At 39.1% G+C, this 19,572-nt stretch overlaps 1 protein-coding gene across 2 annotated transcripts in view; it reads left to right on the top strand.

Annotated features, from left to right (window-relative positions):
* The window catches only part of LOC128016577 (ankyrin repeat domain-containing protein 11-like), a 123,168-nt gene that overhangs the window by 90,029 nt on the left and 13,567 nt on the right, over window positions 1-19,572 (top strand). The window contains exons 3-4 of one of the 2 annotated variants that reach the window (XM_052601201.1): window positions 11,480-11,625; window positions 13,368-13,506. In XM_052601201.1, coding sequence (XP_052457161.1) covers window positions 11,539-11,625; window positions 13,368-13,506 — 226 coding nt within the window. In that variant the 5' untranslated portion in view covers window positions 11,480-11,538. The other variant, XM_052601202.1, reaches the window with a different exon arrangement.

Here is a 19,572-nt window from a genome sequence, read left to right as displayed (position 1 = left end):
ATTTGAACTTGGTATTTGTTAGGCTAGCAGTGTTTGCTGTGAATCTGAGAATTGTAAAATGTAACTGATTTTAATATAAATTTTGGAATCATATATATATATATATATATATATATATATATATATATATATATATATATATATATATATATATACACTAGTTTTTTTTAGACTACAATATAACATGGGTCAAAAACAATGATAAATAACGAGCACTTTTTGATTTTATTTTTTCTGGCAGGGCTAGTGAAAATGCTGGCAGTATAAGTAAAAATTGTAACCACTAGCCCAAGCAGGCCAATAAAAAAATATAAAAAATAATAATAATCATTAGCATTGAGCCCTGATGACTTTTCCAGATCTAGAAATCCCACTTAGACACTAAATATATCCAGCTGCTAAGAGAGTATTAAAATAAGAAACATTTAGATTTTTAATTTATTATTTTCAATGTAATTATTTATTTTCTTATTTTAAATTGTATTAAGTGCTTCTGATTCTCGATTGGAAGATTGCTGTGGGCTTCCTGGTTGAGAACACCTGCACTAAGGCTTGCAGTGTGCAGCCATTGACCTTTATACTTGTTTCTCCATTTGAATTAATTTTATTTTGTGCTGTGTGTATAGGCCATAGTTATTTTTCCTGTTGAAATGAAATAGAGATTTTTTTGCAATTAAATAAATAGTTGTAACACGACTGATTTCGTAGAATCTTAAGAGCAGTACTCTGAATGAAAGGTGAGGAAATATTCTTGTTTGCCGTAACCCAACCGACCCTGTCAATTTAGGATCGCCTGTTCACTCTGCTGATTGTTTTTCGAGAATGTTGCACTCCTGTTTGTCATTGTGCACGTAACTTCACACCAATAAATCATCAGAAATATTGGTCGTTACCAATATATTGAATCTTTACATTCGTCCTGCCTGTTGTCCATGGATTTACCTATATTTGATGTTGTTTGCCAGGTAAAACTTATTTAGACATGCAAAAGCGATTTCACAATCGATTCAATGAACACTTGTTACTCAAATCAAACAGGATTTTTTTCAAAGTGACAACCCAAGAAAGCAAAGTAAACGGTCTCTCATTTGTAGGTTGCATTGACACGTAGCGGTGGTAAAACGGTACCTCATTTTTTTCTCACCTGAAATTCATGTGATAAACATGTTTTTGACAAAGCTTTCAATTTGTTTGTGGTCTATTTTTATTTTATTTTTTTACATTGAAACTTGAAAAAAAAATGTTGACCTACCAACTGACCCTTTAAAAAAAAAAAATTACTGTTACTGCAAACCAGAATATTTTTAAGGATGGCCTGGGAGCTACGGTGACATGATTTGGTTTGGCAGGGGCTGTGGTGCTGCATGGCTGCTCTGGCAGGGCTTGCATTTGTTTTGCCGCTGTTGTGTTGTGCTTTTGGGCACACAAAAGTGACTTGCTGGAATAGCATATGTTGCCAGTCACGAAGTATGTGCATGGTAACTGAAATAGAGAAGTCTACAAGGTTTAGAGAAAGTTCAGTTCTGTTTCAGTCAAATTCAATCTCTAATTCAATCATTATGTTGGAATTGCATAAAAATTTCTCCATTATTTCCCCTATATATAAACTCCTATATCAACAACAAAAAAGAAAAACAGAAAAACAGCCAATATGGCAGTTCCATAAGCTTATTTCCATAAGAAAGAAAGAAAGAAAGAAAGAAAGATAGATAGATAGATAGATAGATAGATAGATAGATAGATAGATAGATAGATAGATAGATAGATAGATAGATAGATAGATAGATCTGTCTGTCTATATATATAGATATATCAGTGTTCAGTAGAACTATTCATTTCTTAAAAATGTAACATTATTTAGAGAATTGTAAACTTGGGTATTGGTATTGACTGAAACTTTGGTTTTGTGTCAACCTTAATGGACAATACATTTTCTCAATTCCCTCAACATTGGCAGGTGTGATGAAAAGTTGATTTTAGACCATGAGTATGTATGCTGGCAGGAGGGAAGTGACAAATGGCTTCATTAACTTGAGCGGTTTGTAGCTGGCTTTTCGGCCTTGTACAGGTCTCTTTAAGTGTGAATCTTCTCTCAGGACTAATCTTACTCCAGCCGCATTGTCAATATGAGGATCCAGATTATGCATTCTGTGCCATCCTCTTCCTCTCTCATCTCTCCATCTGCTCTCTCACTAGAGGAAAGTTAGAGTGCTCACATTTTTCATTATGTAGCTTTTTACATTTTCTGATCACTGCTTGTGGCCCCTACTGTCACTGCTATGGCAAGATTTTGCTCATTGTTTGATTAGCAAATTTGGTAGGTGAGGGCAATCCCGACAGAATTCAGTATCAGACTATAACACTGATAGTGCTTCTCTGATTGGATAAGAGCTCTCTTAGATGCAGCACTCATTTAAAAGCATTTAGACAGACATTGTAAACACGCTCATTGTTTGTTGTTTTGGTTTTGCAGCAGGCGTAAGTGATGAAAACCATTCACATTTTGCAAGAAAGTCTCTAGGGGAAAGTGGTTTGGCTGAGTGTAACTCTGGAGTTTGTGTGTTTCTTTCTTTCATTGCCTGAGATGAAGAGCTTCATGATTGGCTTCTAGGTTTTTCCACAACATGGCGGCTGTAGAGTCACTGTAGGATTAACCTGCAAACAGGCGTATAAAAATCACTAGTTAATGTGCAAAATGCTTCCATAAACCGCCACGGGCATTTGCCTTGAAAACCAGTGAGGAGGAATGTTATTACTCCAACAATCAGCTCTTTACCAACACGTCACTACGGTCCTGGATACAAATCCACTCAGACATGACAGTGTCCCCAATATGGGTGTCACAATATCTGTCATTTCTTGCGAAACCATTGAGGGTCTTAGTATTAATGGTTTATTTTGTTCACCCAAAAGGCACTAATGTTCAATTCAATAGAATACAGAAAGGAGAGCTACAGGGCCGAGTCATTGTTATTATTCAATTAAAATGCACTATTAAATACTTCTATTTAAACTTTGGGTGGTTAAAAATTTTTTACTTTATCTGATTACATTATGATAATACCATTTAAAAAATAAATTTTTGGCTTGGGTTCAATGAAGATACTGTAGCGTTAGTATTGTGTAACACTAGTCATAAAAAATACTCTGACCCTTCTTTGAAGGAATTATGTACGCAAGTAGTCACAGGATGAATTTGAGACACGTAATACCAGGTGCAGTCTGTATTCTGTCTCCGGTCACAAGACTGATGCTGTGAACACCAGGTGTGAGCAGAATTTTATATGACACATTTATTGGGAAGCTTGTCCTTGCAAAAGGTTAAGAATGGTTTTCCACACGTGCGTGTTTGTCCACACATGTTCATTAGCACTCCAGTCCACCTCCTCACCACACCATCCTCCGTTTCTCTCGCTTTTCTCAGAAACACGTGCCCCGTTCATGCGTTGCTAGGCAACAGGACATGTGTGCATATCGTGTATATATGTGTGTCAGCTGGTGCGCTGTGATCTTTTCCATTTCTCTGGTTTTCTCTTGAGGTAGTCGGTTTTTATTTCTGCATGTGAAACAGAGGAGGAGGAGTAGAGCGATGGAGAAAGAGATAAAGACCTGTCTCTAGTTAGACAACAACATGTCCGGAAAGAAGGAGAGTGATGAGTCAGAGTCGCTGTTTTTTTTCGAGAATGGATTGCACTTTCACCTCATTGTCAAAAATGAGCGAGCGGCGTTCATTGCAGCAAAGCTTGAGTAGTAGTGATTCAAAGTTGCCTCAGTTTTACCACACACTGAATCTATGCACTTTCTTCACATTTTCCATGCTGCAACTCTTTGGAATGCATTCGAAGACCAAAATTGGAGTTCAGTGGTTTTTAGTCTATGTCTGTGAGGTCGTCCTTTACCCCAATACCAGTTATTTGTGACTAGTAATAGCAAGTCACAAATAATTGTTCACAGCCGTGATGTATGGTAAAGAAAAGCATTATCAAATTATCCTTTGTGAATACAACCTTTTATTTAAAACCTACTTAAAATGCAATTATAAGAAAAAAATGTATATGCAAGGAGCAGAGGATTTTTGAATTCTGTGGAAATCTACAGAGCAGTTTGTTGATTGCTTTCTGCAGGCACAGCTTATATTTGGGCCTACTCATCAGCAATGAAACATTCCCAGAATATCACTGCTATTCCTTCAGCACTCCTCCTGATACAGCAGTGTCATCTCTCTCGCGATCTCTTTCTCTCTCTCTTTTTATTTATTTTTTTTACAGAAAAACTTCAGCATGAATGCATACATGTACAGCTTCCTCATGTCACTGTGGAATAATAAAGGGTGACTGCATGAAGGAAAGCATGGCCTGCCGCCTCTCTCCTCCACTTGTTTGTCTTCTTTCCTCTCAACACAAAAGCCTCTAATCAGATGAATTGGTGTGGGTCAGGGGCTGCTCAGCCAGCCCCATCCCGCCGTTGCCTGGAAACGGCAGTGGGCCCGGCTGGCCTCTGCAGTCTTCTATTTGCACACCAAACAGGGCTCGCCGCCGCGGCCGCTCTTAGATGAAATGTAAATAGGCTGTTACAGTAGCACAGCAGAGAGCGAGCGCGCCACGCATCTGAGCTCTGTTCATTAAGCTGCTCTCAGCAACACCTGGGAACCATCGAGCCTCCATCATGGCCCTCGTTATACCCCACACATCTCCATGTTCCTGATGCAACCAGACTATATCCATCCAGTGAGATCTGTCACGTGTGCACATCATATGCTTCAAAACTTCATTATTTTTATTGTCAATTCTGTTATTTTCAGTATACTTTTGCTGAGGTCAGGCGTACAGCTGATTGGTCTGTGGTTTGTGAATACTTCTGAGATGAGGACACAGCCTCAAGCTGTTGCGACTCCACTGTAGATGTGGTCAAAGAGGCCTGAGCTGATGTGATGTACATGAAAACACACTCATTTCCACACTGACTCGATGCAGTGGTTATTTTTCACTGAGAGACAGCTGCACTAAATACCAGTGGACATGATGACTGCACCCATCGTTACCGTGATGCAGAGCTGGGGGTCGTGGGTCCTTTCATCTCAGCAGGAGACACCGTTTCCAAAGCAGCCCATAATAGTCATACTGTGCAGCAGCGATTGTATGAGAAATAAGGAAGAACTGGATTCAGGGCTTCCTGGGGCAACACACTGTGATGGCCCCGGTTTGACCGCAGAGGGAGGATTGCTACAGCAAAGGAGAGGAGAGGAGAGGTCCTATTGATCCAAAGATGGAGAAATATTTGTTGAGAGCTGAGAGTTCAGGTGCAAAGTCATTTATTCATGGTGTCTCACCAACTGTGCTAACAGTTCATAGGTTATGTCAAGAGGAAATACCTGAATATACTTTAAAAACCATATGCGATTACCTCTGCTGATATAAAATTACTACAATGTGTAGGGCTGGGTGTAAGCATATTCCACAGGCTTGGGATCTCTACTCATTTCCAATCTTGATTTAATCTCTGTTCTTTTTTACCATCTGTTCACTTGTCTTTAATAATATTTGACACTCATTCATTACTATAAAATTACAACTGATTTGTAAACAAACGTAAATTGCACCCAAGACAGGTTTTGTAATAATAACTTGGTAATGATATAATCGTTTCCTACTCTTATTTCAGTGATAAAATATGAACATTTAAAATGGTGGCTGTGATAACTTGTTTTCATGACAGATTTAATCAAACATTGTATAAGTAAGAACAGGTTAAGTAAGGGTGGGCGATATGGGGAAAATATCATATCACATTTCAATAAATTGTATTATCTTTAAGTGTGCAAAAAAAGTTTTATCATCAAATTTACCATTTTAAAGCTGAGACTTGGTTTCATGTCAAAAAGCAAAATGTTTATTGCAATTTCTTGAATGGAAGGTGCATTCCAAATTATGCTAAGCAAAGTTTTGTTCAAACTATAAACTGCATAGACTAAAAAAAATCTCTCTGGCATTTGGTTTTTAAAAATCTATTTTGGTTAATCAAAATGAGAATAGATTCAAATCGATCATTTCTAATATTGTGACACATCTGCAGGTTCACATACCCTGCAGGCCTGACATGACCCATCTCACACACGAGAACACGGACTTGTTTGAACGTATAAACGGACAGCATACCTGCTTTGCATTTAGTCTTTCCTGGCAACTCATTTAGATCTGGTGATACTGCATTTGTTTGTGAGAGTTTGTGTCATGCAGCAAATCAATTCTTGTTTTTATTTCTTTATTTCATGAGATCCACCCCAATCATTTTGCTTTCCGTGAGAGAACAGTCATGCTATTGTTTTGCTATCCAAATCTGTGTAGTATGCACATGTGCTTGTATAGGGGCCGTCGGGGCCGGTGGAAGCAGGAGATTAGAGGGAGCTTTATGTTCCCGGCTAAGCAAAGGCAGGACTGCACCATCAGCAGGCAGGAGGAAGCTGTCTAAGCACTGGTCTGCTGACCCTGGGTCAGCCTCCGCAAACTGAGAGGCCTACATTCCTCCCAGATTAATCTCATGACCCAGAGCCAGCCATCCACTAACAAGGCCCGTCTATCTGCTCATCAGCTAGCCTGAAAAATGCAACCGGTTGAACCTGTATGTGAAGCCTGTGATCACTCTCAATGAAGACTGGAGTTGTTGTAATAGCACAGTTTCAGTGCTCAATACCACATTTCTTAGTAAATCACGATTGTGTGCTTAAAGCAGCCAGATACTGCGACTTTTGACACTGCAGACTGGTCATTGTTTTTGTCAGCTTGGTACTAAAGTATATATTTGGGATCTACAATATATTTTTTGGCAGATTTCCGATACCGATATACATTTCCTTTCGATCTGAAATCACACCAAGTCTCTCCTGTACAGTTTTGAACAAAAAGACAAGGTGCAGTTGAAACCTTAGCATTTTGTTTGTGGATTTAACATTAATAGATGGTCTAAAGCAGGGGTGACCAATCTTGTTCCTGGAGGGCCACTGTCCTGCAGAGTTCAGCTCCAACCCCAATTAACAGAGTTGAACCAGCTAGTCATGGTTCTAGGCATGCTAGAAGCTTCCAGGCAGGTGTGCTGAGGCAAGTTGGAGGCCCACCAGGACTGAGTTTGCACGCCCCTGGTCTAAAGCAAAAGAGCTGTAAATATTAGTATATATCACACATGAATGAAAAAATATATTATATAGTAAACCATATAAACCTTTATATAGTAAATTATTACATTTACAAGTGTCATGTTTTTAGTTTTTATTGTTATTCATGTAAGCTATAGTTTCCGACCTTTAAATCAAAACAGACTCGTGCTTTTAGGACGTCAATTAATTTTAATTACTTTTCATTTTATTACAAGTAGGCCAACAGTACTCCCTAAATAAATAAAAGACCTCACCGGACAGGCATTAGGACCCATGTAACGTTTTTTTTTTTTCTTCTATCGCACACTGTGTGTTATTCTGTACGTACTTTCTCAAATGTGGCAATCTAAACCAGTGAATGTAATCACTTTTCAAGAATGTGACCACACTGCTGATGTGATCTGATCGCTAGCACACCCTGAGCACATGTGAGCGATTTGTCTTATCAGCAAGGCATATCAGCATACGTTTTTTAAATTGGCCAATGTTTACATTTTAAGCCTTAGGCTGATTCCGATAATATTGTGCATTCCTACATATAACTCACTCCAGACCTTTGACTCTGTTTCACTGAAATATATAGTAACAGCTAGTGTTGGGCGATATGGTCATTTTTCAAATCGTTATATCGTCAGCCGGTGAGATCGACGATACACGATATTATCGTGCATGGGTGGAGCAAGAGAGAGACTCTTTGTTCTTGTCATAGCATAACTATTTGGTGTTTTAAACCTTGCATGTGCGCAAGAGAGAGCCTATGGAATCACCAATAATCGAAAAAAAGCATAAAACATACTGACTGATTTAACTAAGGTTAAATATAAAAATTCCGTATTTTAAACAGCAACTTCATATATAGTCGGACGCAACTGTCATATCGTGCGTCCTGTGACAAATCTGCCTCATCTGCCCCACGAAAGTTATCAGTCTAAATGTTCTGCAAAATCAGTCAACAGTGAAAATCGGTAGTATATTTATTTATTAAGTCTAACAGTTTAACACTAATATTGGACATAATCGAACCTGCAAAATATAAAGTATTCCAAACAGGTAAGTTGATATATTTAGAGTAAAGTTGAATTCACCACTCCGGACCGCGCGCCTCATGACGAGACTGACGCATTGCCACAGAAATAAGAATGAGATGCATTCTAACATAACTGTGGCATTAAAAAAAATATTGCACATATACAGGCCGTTCAGATTACTTGTTAAAGTGCAATGAAATACCTTATATCTGCAGACGATGTACGTTTGTTTGTGGATGGAGACTTTGTAACGGACGGTATTTTGCATGCATCACATTATAGCCCAGTGTGCATGAAAATAATAAGGCGGCAGAGCGAACTTATCCATAATGGCTCTCACGTAGGTAGCCACCACTATGGATGATTTTCTGCCTGCTGCCTTATTATTTTGTCTTTGCTTTATTTTTAATGCCATGAAAGCGTTCATCTCTAATGAATGAGAAGAACGCGTTGCCGTGTAGCAGCCATTAAATGTGTCGGACACCAACTCCTCGTTTTCTATCTCTTTCATTTCATGGATTTAACGAGTTATCCGAGTCAAAGAATTACAAACTCTAGTCCTCTATTGCGCGCTCGCACTTGCAGTGTGTGTGTGTGTGTGTGTCTGTCTGAAATGCGGTGCTGAAGTGAAACAACTGATAGATTCTATCATCTATCACCACAACCCTAGTAGCAGTGCTACCATTTAGCTTTGCAGATGTTTGCAGGTCTAATGTAAGAAATGTCATAGTTTAACTTGTACAACAAAATGTCATGTGGAACCCAGTTATAAGAAGATATAGTAGGCATGGCCTAATTCACATGCAAGAGATCCCGCTTGTTGCAGTGTGTAGTTAGGACATGATGTCAACTTTTTCCACACTATACGGTCTCAAAAATGAAGATTGGCTTTGGTGAACGTTATTGCGCAGTCTGCCAGGGCCCAGGAGTATGCTAGACCCCCGCTGGGAATATGTACAAACTTGCACACACTGCTGTTGTGTTGTTGTGCTGCAGGAAACGGATGCAGGGAGATGTCAGTAAGCCTGGGCCTTGTGCCGTCTGCTCCAGCTACAGTAGAGTACAGTGCTAAAAGTAGACCTCATATGTGATGAATTACAGCTGGCTGCAGGCAAAAAAAAACACTTTGTCTGACACAAGCACCCACACTGATGGCAGATGCGCAGCAGCTTTTGATTGGGGTGGAAAGCAGAGGAAATGAGCCGTGTTTCTGGAATGGATGTTATTGTGTTTCTTCTCTTGGTGCTATTCCTCAAAGTGTGTGTGTGCTCGCGCATTTCTTTTCCTGCAGTAACGCTTGCAGAACACAAACAAGTTTAGAAGCATGATGCAGACAAATGCACATTCCACAAACAGATGCATTACACCATATTATGCTCTGTGTTTGCATTCAGAGCGGACATTATTGACTAAATGTTGTTTTGGGGGATTCGTTGGCTATTCCCTCCACCCAGTTGAATCGTGGACTCTCACAGTTAACATATAGACATATTTGAATGGCCTGTGGTTGTTTTGATCTTAAAGCAGACCTGGTTGGGCCTGTATTGTTCTAGAACATGCATCGACCTACTTTAAGGGTACAAGCATGTCTGCGTTTGTGTGTCAATTCCTCAACACGTTTGTTTATCCACATTGGAGCCTGACCTTTCGGTGAGGATGGGGTGTGGGAGACATGCCCGAATAACAGAAGAGCAGTATTACTGTCTGTCTGCATGTGCGTGCACTACGTTAGCTGGAGATATAAATAGAAGCTGTCTTTGAATAGAAGGGCTGGAGAAAGATGGCTGTGGCACCAGAATACTGGTGAGTGCCAGTTTTCCCGGAGAAGAGAAAGCAATGGGCAGCCTTGCATGTCGCACAAAACTAAAACATGCATTATGGAGGGATGATTACAGTGTACAACTGCCCTCACGTTAAGCCTTGATGTTCAGCATACACAAATATTTGTTCAAGGGTGGAGTTTCCTATACAAATCTTGGTTAAATTTCACTAGATCTCTGTTGAGGGTGATTAAGTCACTCGTCTTTTGCACTTTCACAACATTTGGGTGTGATGCAATGCATATTTCGGTTAGTTAGACCTGCAGTACAACAGATTGCTGTGAACTCACCTACTTTATTTAAATTGAGACAGGGCATCTCGAATCTACAGCCGTCCTGTGAGAATGTTCAACATAAAAATGCCTCCCAAATGAGGGGGGAAAATGACTCCGCAATCTTAGAGATTAAACCCCAAATCACTTGTTCTGAATGGCATACCATTGTCAAAGTCTAGATGCAAAAGCTTGTATTGTATCTCTATGGTTTGTCTGTCCAGTACGTTTGCAGTACTATAATGAATTGATTTTTTTTTGCAGCAGCAGCAGCAGCAGTCATCTCAACCCTGCAGTACTAATGAATTGCAGTGCACTTGCACACTCTGCACTAAGACACTGTAGTGTTTTTATATCTTCATCTTATCATTTTGCCGCTAGCTCTGATCTCTGTATATGTGACTGTCTCCAGGTTGCTGTTTTGTTTACTAGCTTCAGAATCAACACGCAGATCTAGATTTCTGTATTGTGTATTGTAACCAATAGAAAAGTTGTAAACCGTAATTGACAGCATGTACAGACAAAAATTGATGCAAATTTTAATGCTAAATTTATTTAAATAATAAAATAAATTATTAAACATTACAATTCCCCCAGTCTGGACTTTGACTGGAAAGAGGAAGAAATAGTTCACTTTAGCTGCTGATTGTAACAAAACACGTTGCCGTATAATGTTATTTACCTAAATCATATTTTGTAAATATCTTTCTACCGCATTATGGATCTATACATTTCTGTGAGTTAATTTGTGTGTGCCGTCTCTCACACATTCACTCAGGCTGTGCAAGCATCATCTGGGACGACATAAATACATTATAAGTTGCCGTTTACACTGAATGCAATTAAAATTAGAATCATTCTCACGCGAAGCGACATGTTTACTGTGAGTGTGCGCATGGCTGTGACGTAATCGCTGGAGCCGCTGGATCAGCTTGGAATCGGCAAGACGTGAGACTGATTGACCTGTCACCGATCTGGGCCAGTCATGCAAAAAAAAAAACGGCTGATTCCGATCACTGGGCGGTCAATCAGTGCAATAAATTTACTGAATTCTGTTGATATTTGAAAGTGTTGCTTAAATTGTCTGTTTAAGATCTGTTGCTTTAAGGAACTTTGAAAATGGCCAGTTGAACAAAAATGGAAAGTGAAATGTTTTAAAGGATATTGACAATAAAGTAAAATGTGTCCTTCCCCCTCTCTGCCTCACAGACGGTCGATGACGATGCGATGGAAGCGTGAATGAGGTTTGGCGTGGCAATAGCTGAACGATGCCCAAGGGTGGGGGTTCTAAAACCCCCCAGCTGGATGACTTCCCATCCAACACCGACATGGTGGAAAAGCAGGGTGGGAAGAAGGTGAGAAAATCTTTTTAGTACTAAACTACTGCTTATTTCAGAATTATTAAGAATGGGGATATTTTATTTGTTTTTATACAATCTAAACATTTTTCACACTAACAGTACACATCACTGTGATGTCTGTTTGATGTTTTCATAAAACATTTTTGTAACCATTTTTTCGTAAGATGGACAAAGTGCTTAAAACACACCACCTTATACCCTAAGATTGATTGCAAAATTGTAAGAATATGGTAATTTTTAATTAGGAGACTTAAAAAAAATGCTGAATAATGAGATTCATTAGCCTCCATCCCAGGATTTGTACATGAAAAAAAAAACAAAAGCAAAACCATCAAACAGCACTCAATATACAGTCGTATAAGACTCTCTTCTGCTTTAAGGATGAAAATACAGTAGAAATTCAGTCTGGAACTGTATAAAAACAATATATAAATAGAGGAAGTTGATGCTGTTTTCTCTTCATACGTGTTTTAAATCTGTGGGTCTATGTTTTGGTGCCCAGATGGTGTGTGTGTGTGTATGTACATCATTCTGTGTAGTATTGCATCAGACTCTGCGAGTGGGAGGGAGCGAGCACGTGAGCGACCGAGGAAGAGTGAAAGCATTGCTAGGAGACCAGCAAGTAAACAGGGCTGCTCACACAGATGGTTTTAGAGAGAGGCAGCGAAAGAGTTTTTACTTGATTTAGCTTTGGTTTCTCTACATGCTATAAGAAATCCTTCTCTCATGTTTCTGTCTCTGGCTCGCTGTGTTTTCATATTTCTTTGAGCTCAGTTCTTAGGGGCAGATATTGTCCTTGTGCTTGTGTGTGTTTGCACGTGGATGACATCATAGTCTCATGACAGAGGGGAAGGCGGCTGGTGGAGAGGCTCTCGCTGCCTTCAGCTTTATCACGGCACTAAGAGCTCTTTATTAGCCTTCATTAGTTCTGCCGGTAGCAGACACAGCCCCAACTTCCTCTCCCAACAGTCAGCCTTTTACTTACAGTATGTGCATGTATGGATGTATGTTTTTATTAAGAGATCTAATTAAAATCTCAATTTCTCTTCCTTTGTGGGGACACATGTCTTACATAGAATATCTAATGTCTTGCTTAAAGGAACTTCAGGACATTTTTCATGGACAGTGCCTTGCCCCAGTAATTCAATTTGTCTCATTGTTCTTGTTTTAGATGTTAATTAAATGTGCCGCAAATAATATTATGTACATAGATATACAATTATCTATATATTTAAATTATAATTATTATAAATAATAAAAACAATCATATAAATTATTATACGGCAAGTATCCAACTTTGAAATACAGAAATTTCTTATAATGAACTCATAATGAAAAGCCCTTTAAATATGCTCTGTACTTTGCAATCTCTTGGAGTTTCCCAACAAAATGTTGCATTTTTTACAGTAAGTTTTCCCCTCCTATTAAATTACTTAAATTAACAGCATCAACAACATATATTTCACATTATATAAGTATATAAATTCATATTGTATCTGTAACCCAAAAATCCTGATGTTGGAAGGGAAAACGATTCCATATTAGCCATATAGATATCCACTAAAGATGTACACAATAATGTATAAAGCTTATGCAATTGTTTCTTCTACATTTCTTTGTGACAGCAATATTTGTCCCAGAGCACTGTCACCAACCCTTACTCGGAGCTGAATTGATGGAGGTACTGTTATATGCAGTTTCCTACTAAACTTACTCTATTTTCTATGTTCCCCTAGGATAAAGACAAAGGCTTGTCAAACAAGACTCCTAAATTGGACCACAGCGATGGTGTCAAAGAGATGAAAGAGAAAGCTCCTAAGAGGAAGCTGCCCTTCACTGTCGGAGCCAATGGGGATCAGAAAGATTCTGACTCGGGTAAGGGGGCGGGGCCAGCTCATAGCACAGAACTCTGGGTAACAGGAAGTGTGTGAGTGTGTTTGTGTGTAGGCTGCTGCTGTTGTTTTTCTTCAGTAATGTGTCCCGCAATGACAGACATTAGTCCAGTAATTGGAAATGTGTTGGATATGACACGCGGAGAAGGGTGAGATATCATACTTTGTTTTATTTATAGGGATCTTTTGATGTAAATCAGCCTGAATCGTTGTCTTTTTTGTTCAAGTACTTCATTTGATCCTTACTGAATGTGGGAGTTTACTGTAAGCTGCACATTTATGTTGAAACTTGGCTATTTTCTCCATTTGTTGTAGTTTTTAGCTTGTGTAGGGTTAGTGGTTTGAATGTATTTTAAGTTGTGTGGTTTGTTTTATGGCTGTTCCACAAGCCTCTCTGTAACCTTTTAGCAAGCCGTTGGCAGAACCCCCCTCTCTTCTGAGACGTGGCTGTAAGGCGTGAAATCTTGCCCATTTTCTCTCTCCTCAGACAATGCCTGAAGTGCTCATTGTAATGCTAATAGGGGGTGTGGTCTCATTCATTCTTTGATTGGCCTGTCTCTATCTTGGTCTCTCTTTCTCTGTCCATTCCCAACACTTATTTTGCTCTAAACACTGAAGTACTGCTTTTGCATTGGTTTTATCTATTAAGAACTTATCCATTGCTTTTTTCTTTCGTTTTTATATTCATCGGAGATTCAAATCCTCACTTTTAGGCCATACAATGGCAGCTACAGTCTCTGAAGGTAGCTTGGATTTTGTTGCATGTTTTTATGCTGCATCATTGCCTGTTCCTGTTGGAATCCGTCCAACTATCGGCTGTGCTACACCGCATGCACCCATACTGGGACTTTTCTCTCCATGGTCTCCTCCCCCAGTTGGAAGGTTTCCAGTACAGGACTAGTTAGATCTGCGTTCCATTACTGCATTGAGCTCACACAAACACCCTTTCAGCTGCTGCTGATAGTTAATAATGTGGATGCACATGTAACGTTTTACTGCAGTGGGCGCTTTTTTATTATGCACATCTGCAAAGTGGTGTTTGAAAGCAGTGCCTTGTCAGTTGTCATAATCGTGAAACATGAATGAAATTAGCTTATTGTCTTTAATTCTCAACTTTTAATAGTATTGCAATTATTCCATAATTACATATCGTCAGAAAAGATATCACAAAATCGCTGTTTTTAAGTATCTCCTAGCCCTAGAAGATGGTGCAGATGGAGACAGAGTGTTGGTTGTTAGGCTGTAATAAATTGGAGTCAATTCCCCACAGAAAGCAAACCTAAGAATATCATGAGTACAGCAGAGATGGGAAATTTCGGGTTATACTAATAAGCTATTAATTGTTTTATGACCAATAACTGATGTGATTATATATCTAGAATGTTCTGTTTGTTTTTAAAATGACCAAACTTAGTTTTTCATTTGCATTAATTGAAAACTTAAATTTAAAATGTATGTTTTGATGAATTTATTTCATCTATGCATAAAAAAATAAACTCTTGAATTGAAGAAAATTAAATGAATTCTGGACTAATGTCTAATAGTAATGTTTATCTTAAAATTGTTGAAAAAAAAGCCAACCGTTATCATGTTCCTGGCACAGCAAGTAAAAATTTATGTTGCTTACATTGGGTGTAACTGTGTATCAAAGCCGAAGCAGAGGTAAAATGGAGCCAGCTTCACTGTGTCACCGAGGGTGTTTCCTGTCCTCCATTTTCTGGAAGATTTGAAATACATAATTTATCTAGCTGATATTTTTACATCCCTCTCTCTGCATCTCTCTCTTGGGCTCTCTGTGAATTCTGCATTCAGGGAGATGGTGTAAGAGCAACCCACAAGACCCAAGGGCACTCAGGATACTTCCACCGTTCTTTCTCTCAATCTCACGGTCTTCCTGCCTCCATCTTCTGTGTTTACTCATTGCCTCTGCTGTGCTTTCTCAGGCCGCAGACATTACGTAGTGCTGCATTATGTAGTGCCACTGCTCGGAAGAGCCTTTCGCTTGTTGCAATGCATTTAGCATGCAAACAATAATGCATTTCCAGAGGATATTACAAACACTGAATAGCTTATGAGGTGCTTTTTGGGATACACACTGAATTGTTGGAGAACTTTGGGAACGCTGGCTATAGCAGACGGTGGACTTGAACTGTGGAGGGAGAATGTTGTGGATAAGGGTGAAGGGAGTGGGTTGGCTGATAAGAGACAGTAATATTTGCTGCTCCACTGCTGCCCACGCCTTGCTAACGCTGGCAGGCATGGGCGCTGGTAAACTTGCACACACAATTGGTCTCTGGCTAATATGCACACACACTCGCATTCAGAATGTGTCTGCTTCCTGTAGGCAGAGAGAAGAGATTCGCTGCTGTCCAGCAGATCGGACTAGTGATGGTTTTCGGCCTTCATACGACCAAGCCATGGAGCATTACTCATATTCCTGGAGGGAGGAATGTTTTTGTAGTATTTCATTTTCTGTCATCCAGTGCTCTTATGAATTATTCACTATTGTGATTTCACCATATATCAGGGTTTCCGCGGGTCTTAAAGTCTTTAAAAGTCTTACATTTAGTTATATCAAGTTTAAGGCCTTAAAAAGTCTTACAGGAATGTCTTAATTATGATTTCAAGAGGTCTTAAGTTTGGGGACGGAAAGACCAGAATTGCGATATGGCTTAATGTGATGATTAAACTTCAAAAGGCTAACGTTATGATTTCATTCAATAAACATGAGAGCTGCACGTTTGAAGTCCGGTGCTTTGTGTTCTGCTGTTACCAGGGAGACGGTTATATTCTACCTAGGAATGTCAACGATTAATCAATGATCAATTAATTGTTGATAAGAAATGCAATCGATTAAGGCTGTCTATGGTCGGTTAACCGATTTAATGTTGGGCTACATGCGGCACACGTGCGAGCGGCTGTGAGTGACAATGACGGTGAGTTTCATCAGACCAACCGGCAAACCAGAACAAATCTTCTGTTTTTATTGTGAGTGTGCACAAATGAAAGTAAACACTTTTGCAAAGAAGATTTTGTAAAAAAAAAAAATTTGATCGCCCTGGAGCCTGGCGCACACGTAGCCTATATTCTAGCGATTCAAACTTACATCGCAGTCTGTTCATTATCAAAATAAAATACAGCCAACTAAACATTTAAAAGGTTATACTAGTCAGTTTAAATAGACCGTTGTATACCGGTTCACTCTGCTGTTATGCTTATGACGTTTTTGCTCATATGAAGAGGGTGATCTTTTCCATTTATGTGCGAATGTGTGTTAAGTACAAGCATAGTTTACATTATAAATAATAGTTCAACATTCAAATACATTGCAAATATGGCCGAATGAGACATGAGCAATAACCTCCACATTAATTTAGCCAAAGCCACCCGCACTCGCTCGTCCTCCTCTGCAAGCATGCACTGTCACGATCTAATGCAGTGTATGCCGGATTTTTTAAACAAAAATGCCATATTGTCAGTATGCAAAAATTTAAAATCAGACATTTTCTAGAACAGAAAATGCATCCAGCAGGATCAGATTAATGTGAGCAACAGTGTGTTTTGCTGTAGCAGCGCTGATGAAAGCAGTTCACATACTGTGTGGCGCAGTCACATGCGTGCCACAGTTACGTTTGGGATAATTTTATTTTAAATGCCATATTGTCAGTTGAAAACATTTCAATTCTGTTTTAAAATACAACGAGCACCACAAAACCATTTAAAGAGGCACGTTCAGTGGTCTCCGTTCAAGCATTTTATTCAGACTAAATCCCTAGTGTTCCTGTAGCTCAACTGGTACAGCATTGCGTTAGCAAGCAAGCTAGCACAAGGTTGGGGGTTTGATTCCCCGGGAACACATGATAGGTAAAAATTGATAGCCTGAATGTACTGTAAGTCGCTTTGGATAAAAGCGTCTGCTAAATGAATTGAAATTTTTTTTTAAATCCCCTTTAATTCAAGTTAGAAAGCGAATGTGTGTGTGTGTGTGTGTGTGGCTTTTGCACATCCTGTCATGCCGGTGACTACGTGCATGCAATAGGCACTTTTTGCAGCATTATGGTTAACGATTAATTGATCGTTAATTTAAAGGACGACTGATCATGGAAATAATCGAAATTTGACATCCCTAATTCTACCAAACACTTCACATGCTGAACAAAAACGATTGAGCATTTTCAATAAAACTGTTGTTTGGTTCAGAGTTCAGACCAATGCGAAAATCAACCTATGTTTTTACCCTGCAAACACGCAGAACTATACATGTCAACTGGTGGATCGATAAGACGACACTGTGTTATAAAAATCTAAACAGTATAGGGCTGTGCGATGTGGTCTGCGAATCCTGCAATAATATCGCAATTGTTTTTAGTATGAGCGAATTGATATTATCCAGTATATCGCAAAAAGCAAACAAAATGCTTACAGAGTGTGTGCATATGTTACGTGATGAAGTCTAGTAGGTTAGACTAGTGCGTTATATGATCGAGATATCATTTTTATGTTTATCGCATGCCCCTAATATATATTATTTAATTGATATATTTTATCATAATAATTGTTAAAATTAATATAATTAATGTTTTTGACTCATCAATTTTCTTAAAAATAGTTTAAAGGCTGAAATGTAAAGTTTCTACATTTCATTAAATCTACAGTTTAATATGGTACTTATAGGCATTGCCCAACCCCACTCATATGTTATTTATTTGTGCAGATCTTAAAAAGGTCTTACATTTGAGCTTTAAAATTCCGGAAGAAACCCTGGTGTGTGTGTGTGTGTGTGTGTGTGTGTTTGTGTGTGTGCTCTTGTTTTTGTGTCATATCAGGACACAACTCTGTATAATGACATGGGTATGACACAGGTATTACAAGGAGAGGGTGACTTATGAGGACATAACCCATGTCCCCATTTTTCAAAACACTTATAAATCATACAGAATGAGGTTTTTTGAGAAATTAAAAATGCACAAAGTTTCCTGTGAGGGTTAGGTGTAGGGTTCGTGAAGGGCTATAGAATATACAGTTTGTACAGTATAAAAACCATTACGCCTATAGCATGTCCCCACTTTTCACAAAAACAAATGTGTGTGTGTGTGTATATGAGATCTGGTGGTGCCTGAACTTTGTTTGCCTCTGTTTTGCCTGGGTTTTATTACCACATCTCCCACTGGTGCTGCTGTCCTTGCGTTCTGAAGAGGTGAAGTGTGGACTGCGTTCACCCTTCCTCTGTGTTTTGTGGTTGAGAGACTTGGATAAAGAAGTCTGATGCATTAACATTCTACATTTTTTCTGAAAAAGAACCCTGAAGTGCTCTGTGGATGACTGACTGACTTCATCATTGTGGCTGATGAAACCAATCCCTTCACTCTTATACCCCCCCCCCCCCCCCCATACTGTCCTTTCATCTGCTGTGCATAAAGTATTGAGACAACATCCTGCGGGCACTTCCTGTCTCTTCTGCCTTCATTTCCTGTTTTCTCTGGGCAGCTCGCAGAGTTTCTGCCTTACAGTTTTGCTGATTGACTGGGGATCCATGTGTAATGTTGGGATTTTATGAGTGGTGCTTACTAAGGCAGGCAATATTGCCATTTTCTACAATATCTTAACAATAATAAGTCTTAAACTTCAGTGCGTAGCAACGTGTCTCCTCCAGATATGAATAATGTAGAGAGATGAGTAAAGAGTTGTGCTAGTTTTACTTTCGCTTTTCTAAGTAATTTGATTTTGTCAGAGGGCTCTTGACTTGTCTGTAATAAACCACCCTATCAACAACATATTTGTTTCATATTCTTGCACGTGTACAACTGGAAATGTCCCTCGTCTATTAGGCTGTTGCCCCGTAACCCTCTGTCCCTGACCTAGATTCCCTTCAGCCATCAGTCTCCGAGGACACACAGTAAGCAGCTTACTCACATTATATTAAGAAATCCTACACTAGTCAAACTGAACTGCAGCTGGGCACTGATCGATTGCACATTTTGAGCTGATCAGATTAGACCTACAAACCTCACATCTAACCAGCTCTTCTTGTTTTGGTTTTTTATAAATA

The sequence above is a fragment of the Carassius gibelio genome, chromosome A7 (genome assembly GCF_023724105.1).
Source record: "Carassius gibelio isolate Cgi1373 ecotype wild population from Czech Republic chromosome A7, carGib1.2-hapl.c, whole genome shotgun sequence".
NCBI classification, from domain to species: domain Eukaryota; kingdom Metazoa; phylum Chordata; class Actinopteri; order Cypriniformes; family Cyprinidae; genus Carassius; species Carassius gibelio.
Note: the sequence above shows the minus strand (reverse complement) of the source record. Positions and strands in the feature narration are given on the sequence as shown.